The sequence below is a fragment of the Bufo gargarizans genome, chromosome 7 (assembly GCF_014858855.1).
Source record: "Bufo gargarizans isolate SCDJY-AF-19 chromosome 7, ASM1485885v1, whole genome shotgun sequence".
Lineage (NCBI taxonomy): Eukaryota > Metazoa > Chordata > Amphibia > Anura > Bufonidae > Bufo > Bufo gargarizans.
This window is the reverse complement of record NC_058086.1, coordinates 46,746,528-46,752,527: the sequence shown is the minus strand read 5'-3', so window position 1 is coordinate 46,752,527 and position 6,000 is coordinate 46,746,528. Positions and strand designations below refer to the sequence as shown.

General features: G+C 49.3%; 1 protein-coding gene across 1 annotated transcript in view; it reads left to right on the top strand.

The window, feature by feature from the left end:
• Nucleotides 1-2,990: 2,990 nt before the first annotated feature.
• NFIA (nuclear factor I A) overlaps nucleotides 2,991-6,000 on the top strand; it is a 285,729-nt gene continuing 282,719 nt past the window's right edge. The window contains exon 1 of the mRNA XM_044302013.1: nucleotides 2,991-3,221. Coding sequence (XP_044157948.1) covers nucleotides 3,213-3,221 — 9 coding nt within the window. The 5' untranslated portion in view covers nucleotides 2,991-3,212. The remainder of the gene's footprint in view (nucleotides 3,222-6,000) is intronic.

The following is a 6,000-nucleotide window of genomic DNA, read 5'->3' as shown; positions in this document are numbered from 1 at the left end:
GTGAGGTACTAAGTGCTCATACACAGGCCGGACCCATAAGGAGGCACACAGAGCCCCCGCGGTGGCCCCATAGGCTTCTATTGGTGAGATACTAAGTGCTCATACACAGGCCGGACCCATAAGGAGGCACACAGAGCCCCCGCGGTGGCCCCATAGGCTTCTATTGGTGAGGTACTAAGTGCTCATACACAGGCCGGATCCATAAGGAGGCACACAGAACCCCCACAGTGTCCCCATAGGCTTCTATTGGTGAGGTACTAAGTGCTCATACACAGGCCGGACTCATAAGGAGGCACACAGAGCCCCCGCGGTGGCCCCATAGGCTTCTATTGGTGAGGTACTAAGTGCTCATACACAGGCCGGATCCATAAGGAGGCACACAGAGCCCCCGCGGTGGCCCCATAGGCTTCTATTGGTGAGGTACTAAGTGCTCATACACAGGCCGGACCCATGAGGAGGCACACAGAGCCCCCGCGGTGGCCCCATAGGCTTCTATTGGTGAGGTACTAAGTGCTCATATACAGGCCGGACCCATGAGGAGGCACACAGAGCCCCCCTGGTGGCCCCATAGGCTTCTATTGATGAGGTACTAAGTGCTCATACACAGGCCAGACCCATAAGGAGGCACACAGAGCCCCCTGGTGGCCCCATAGGCTTCTATTGGTGAGGTACTAAGTGCTCATACACAGGCCGGACCCATAAGGAGGCACACAGAGCCCCCCTGGTGGCCCCATAGGCTTCTATTGGTGAGGTACTAAGTGCTCATACACAGGCCGGACCCATAAGGAGGCACACAGAGCCCCCGCGGTGGCCCCATAGGCTTCTATAGGTGAGGTACTAAGTGTTCATACACAGGCCGGACTCATAAGGAGGCACACAGAGTCCCCGCGGTGGTCCCATAGGCTTCTATTGGTGAGGTACTAAGTGCTCATACACAGGCCGGACCCATAAGGAGGCACACAGAGCCCCCCTGGTGGCCCCATAGGCTTCTATTGGTGAGGTACTAAGTGCTCATACACAGGCCGTACCCATAAGGAGGCACACAGATCCCCCGCGGTGGCCCCATAGGCTTCTATTGGTGAGGTACTAAGTGCTCATACACAGGCCGGACCCATGAGGAGGCACACAGAGCCCCCCTGGTGGCCCCATAGGCTTCTATTGGTGAGGTACTAAGTGCTCATACACAGGCCAGACCCATAAGGAGGCACACAGAGCCCCCCTGGTGGCCCCATAGGCTTCTATTGGTGAGGTACTAAGTGCTCATACACAGGCCGGACCCATAAGGAGGCACACAGAGCCCCCCTGGTGTCCCCATAGGCTTCTATTGGTGAGGTACTAAGTGCTCATACACAGGCCGGACCCATAAGGAGGCACACAGAGCCCCCGCGGTGGCCCCATAGGCTTCTATTGGTGAGGTACTAAGTGTTCATACACAGGCCGGACTCATAAGGAGGCACACAGAGTCCCCGCGGTGGCCCCATAGGCTTCTATTGGTGAGGTACTAAGTGCTCATACACAGGCCGGACCCATAAGGAGGCACACAGAGCCCCCCTGGTGGCCCCATAGGCTTCTATTGGTGAGGTACTAAGTGCTCATACACAGGCCGTACCCATAAGGAGGCACACAGATCCCCCGCGGTGGCCCCATAGGCTTCTATTGGTGAGGTACTAAGTGCTCATACACAGGCCGGACTCATAAGGAGGCACACAGAGCCCCTGCGGTGGCCCCATAGGCTTCTATTGGTGAGGTACTATGGCTATGTAGACCTGTGAGGTATATTCACATAGGAAAACCTGCATATAATACATGTGGCCTCTTACAGGGGAAGGTAAGTCTCCGGCCTGACCAGGTGGTCGTCAGAGAAATACTTCTAGTAATGATTGTTCTGGAGGAGCTGAAGAAACAGGAAACTGCAGCTCAGTCCAGTGAGAACAGTGGCCGAGTGATGGAATAAGAGAAGAGGCTGCAGAGAACAAGGGCGCCACTTATCCTACAGAGAACAACAGGATGGAACCTCCCAGAGAACCTCCCCAGTACTGTCCGCATTAATCTCCATTATAGGAGCAGTCAGATCTTGGCTGTGAGTCTGTCAGGCCCCATTGACGATAGATAGATAGATAGATAGATAGATAGATAGATAGATAGATAGATAGAACATAGATAGATAGATGGATAGATAGATAGATAGATAGATAGATAGATAGGAGATAGATAGATATGAGATAAATATATAGATAGATAATTAGATAGATAAATAGATAATTAGATAGATATGAGATAGATAAATAGATAATTAGATAGATATGAGATAGATAATAGATAATTAGATAGATAGATAGATATGAGATAGATAGATAGATATGAGACAGATAAATAGTGATAGATAGATAGCTATGAGTCAGATAATCGAATGGATAGATAAATAGATAGATAGATAGAGATATGAGATAGATAATTAGATAGATAAATAGATAATTAGATAGATAGATAGATAGATAGATAGATAGATAGATATGAGACAGATACATAGTTACAGATAGATAGATAGATAGATAGATAGATAGATAGATAGATAGATAGATAGATAGATAGATAGATATGAGATAGATAGATAGATAGATAGATAGATAGATAGATAGATAGATAGATAGAGATATGTGACACATAGATAATTAGATAGACAGATAGATATGAGACAGATACATAGTTACAGATAGATACTTAGATATATAATTAGTCATCTTGCTCTGGAGGAGTCTGCAGGACGCTCTGCTCTCTGATTATTTGCACTTATAGAACTACAAGTCCCAGCAGGCAGGATGTGATGGGGGTTGTGGTGACCGGCCCCCCTCCCCCTCCTCCGGGGCCCCCACCCCGGGGCCTAGCTCCGGAGGCTTTAGACCGTGGCCCCGGCCGGAGCTGCCATTCCTCTCCTCTGATTGGTCGAGCGGGGAAACTATGCAAATTGTAACAACTGCGGAAATAAACAAGGAGCTGCCGGAGAGATTGCAACTTGTGCAAAGTGCCCCCCACCCCGGGCACAGGCGCTGGAGACCCCAACTACAGGCCATGGACTGATCCCTGCCAGCAGCCTGCCGCCGTGCCCAGCTCTCCAGGGGCCACTTTACCCAGGGCCCTAAATCTAGCAGTCATGACGCTGCTCTACTCCAGAGCCACTTAGAGCCCCCCATGTGCTGTATGTACCCTCATGCATGACAATGGTATGTGGCTGCAGTAAGTTGCTGATTTGCATTGCATTAGTTAGTATGTTGCTGTATTGTATGTGTTCTATGTGTTGGGGCGGGATTATTGGGGGAGGGGGTCTGAGGAGGGTGGGGGGTCAGTAGTAAATGTTCATTTTGCAGAATAATAGCAGCAATGTCTGAGCTGCTGCAGCCTCCCTGCACCAGGAGAAGGGTGGGTTTCCTTTCCTTGTAGTCCTCCAGAAATGCTGAGCTCTGCACATTTTGCAATTGCTCTATCCCAGCCAGAGAGAGGAGAAAAAAAGTAAAAAAATAAATAAGAGGGGGCCTAGAATGTGAGCCTCCCCTCCCCCTGGCACAAAGGAAGTGTCTAGACAGAGCAGGGCTGGCCAATCCTGCTGCAGGGCGGCATGATGGATGGGGCTGCTGGCCAATGGGCGGCGGGGATTCTGCGGTTGGAGGGTGTTTCGAGGCCATTTCTGGGTCTCTTTTAGAATGGGAGGGGGTGCAGGGGGGTCTTGTGCTCTGCATGGGGCAGAGACTTTGCCTGAAGTTTAGTGTTAATGTGGAAAACTGAGGCTGGGGATGTGTGGCGACATTGTATCTGTTCTTCTGTGGGTTGTAGGCAGAATGTGCTACATTGTATCTGTTCTTTAACCCTTCATCTGCTATTGCAGAGTCATAGTATCAGTGCAGGGTAAGATTATAACGAGGCGTGGCTGTAGATGCCACGGGTTTGTCTTCAGTTTTCTGCCCTAGTCCTGTATCTTAATACCTTGGTGACTTATTGGCGCCTTCGCTGGCACCCAGAATCTGGGGCACAAGCCCTGCCGATCCGCAAGCTGCGCCCTATGTATATTCTTTTCTGACCGCTATCACCGGTGGGCTCTCTGAGCTGAGTGCAGGGTCAGAGTGGCCCCCCAGAGCACCGGAGGGCCCCCAGGCTCTGATACCAGAAAGTGCCCCAGTGATCCTGCCTCTGGAACCGATCACTTACCACTAGGCTCTATTTCGTTGATTCAAAACCTGTTAAACTTTATTGATGATCTAGGTGTTTGGGCCACAAGGATTCTTTCCTCTGCTGGTCACTGGCCGAGCGCCCCCTCCGTTTCTAGAATCAAGGGGTGCCATTATTTAGAGCTTTTCTCCCCGTGGGCATTTCTCTTGGGGTCTGGCTCTCCCTTTGACTTTTCATGTGTGTATATAGTTGTATACGTTGCACCCAGATTTTGGGGCACAAGCCCTGTCGATCCGCAAGCTGCGCCCTATGTATATTCTTTGGTGACAGCTATCACCGATGGGCTCTGTGAGCTGAGTGCAGGGTCAGAGTGGCCCCCCAGGTCACCGGAGGGCCCCTGGGCTCTGATACCAGAAAGCGTCCCAGTGATCCTGCCTCTGGAACCGATCACTTACTAGTGATGAGCGGCAGGGGCAAATGCAATATTTAAATTTGCGATATTTTGACAATATTTGGTAGAATACTCGTCATATATATATTATTTTCTTGATTGCAAAAAATTGACAATGTAATATTCGTGTAATGTGCGCGAAATACAGGCGTGGGTCACTTTTGCTACATTTTTCAAGCTGATAGAAGTTTCCTGAGACTGGAGAAAATGGTTGGCACGGCTGAACATTACAATAGCTTTATATGCAGATAGAGTGCCCCAATATATTCGTAATTGCGCAAATCGGCAATTAATGATGCGCATATTTTGGAGCAATACGTGCAACTTCACACTTTAGCAGGTCTGACTAAATATTACTGATTGGTGCACTAAGTATTGCTGTGACATCACAGCACTATGTCTGTAGCATGTATGTATGTACACTAATCCCTATCACACTACCTAACACCCTGCACTGGAACCTACCAGCTCCACTATATCAGGAGATAACCTACACTGACTATCTGTAATATATATAAGCTAAATAACTAACTAGCACAGAGCACAGCAATGTCACTGCTCTCTCTCTCAGATCTGCAAAATACAGCATACAATGGCTGCTGGGGAGGCTCTTATATAGTAAGGGGGGGAGGCAGCTTTCCTATTGGTTGCTAGGGATGTTGCTAAGCTGTGACAGAGACATTGCAGCCTTCTCATTGGCTCACAAGCAAGAAGGGAGGTTACTGATGGAAAAAAAAAAATCTAGAATATTCGAAATTACGAATATATATCACTATATTCTAAATATTCGCGCCCAACACTGTCACTTACCACTAGGCTCTATTTCGTTGATTCAAAACCTGTTAAACTTTATTGATGATCTAGGTCTGGGAAGGCTAACCTCCTACAACTCCCAAGGTGTACACTTGCTTGGCTGTTCTCAGAACTCCATAGAAATGAATGGAGGAGCATGCTGGGAGTCGTAGTTTCACATCGCTGTTATAGGTGTTGGGCCACAAGGATTCTTTCCTCTGCTGGTCGCAGGCCAAGCAAGCCCCCACCCCCCCCCCCCCCCCCTCTCTGTCTCTAGAATCAAGGGGTGCCGTTATTTAGAGCTTTTCTCTTGAATAGAGCGGGACATAGGTGTATACATTGCGGACCCCTCTCAGCGCGCCTCTCCTTTGTGCGCTGTATATACATTTCCAATCGATACATTGTTATCTATATTCTGCCAGTCGCCCTCTGTGGTCTCATCTATCATTGTTGTCTCCGCCGGTGCAGTGTAAATGGGATCCTTCTTACAGGCAAGTGTCAGAGGCCCATACATTAGTGAGTTATGGCTCTATAGAGGGGGGGCCGCCAGTCTACCCCCCCCCCCCCCCCCCACCTTCTGTAATTAGGACCCGGGC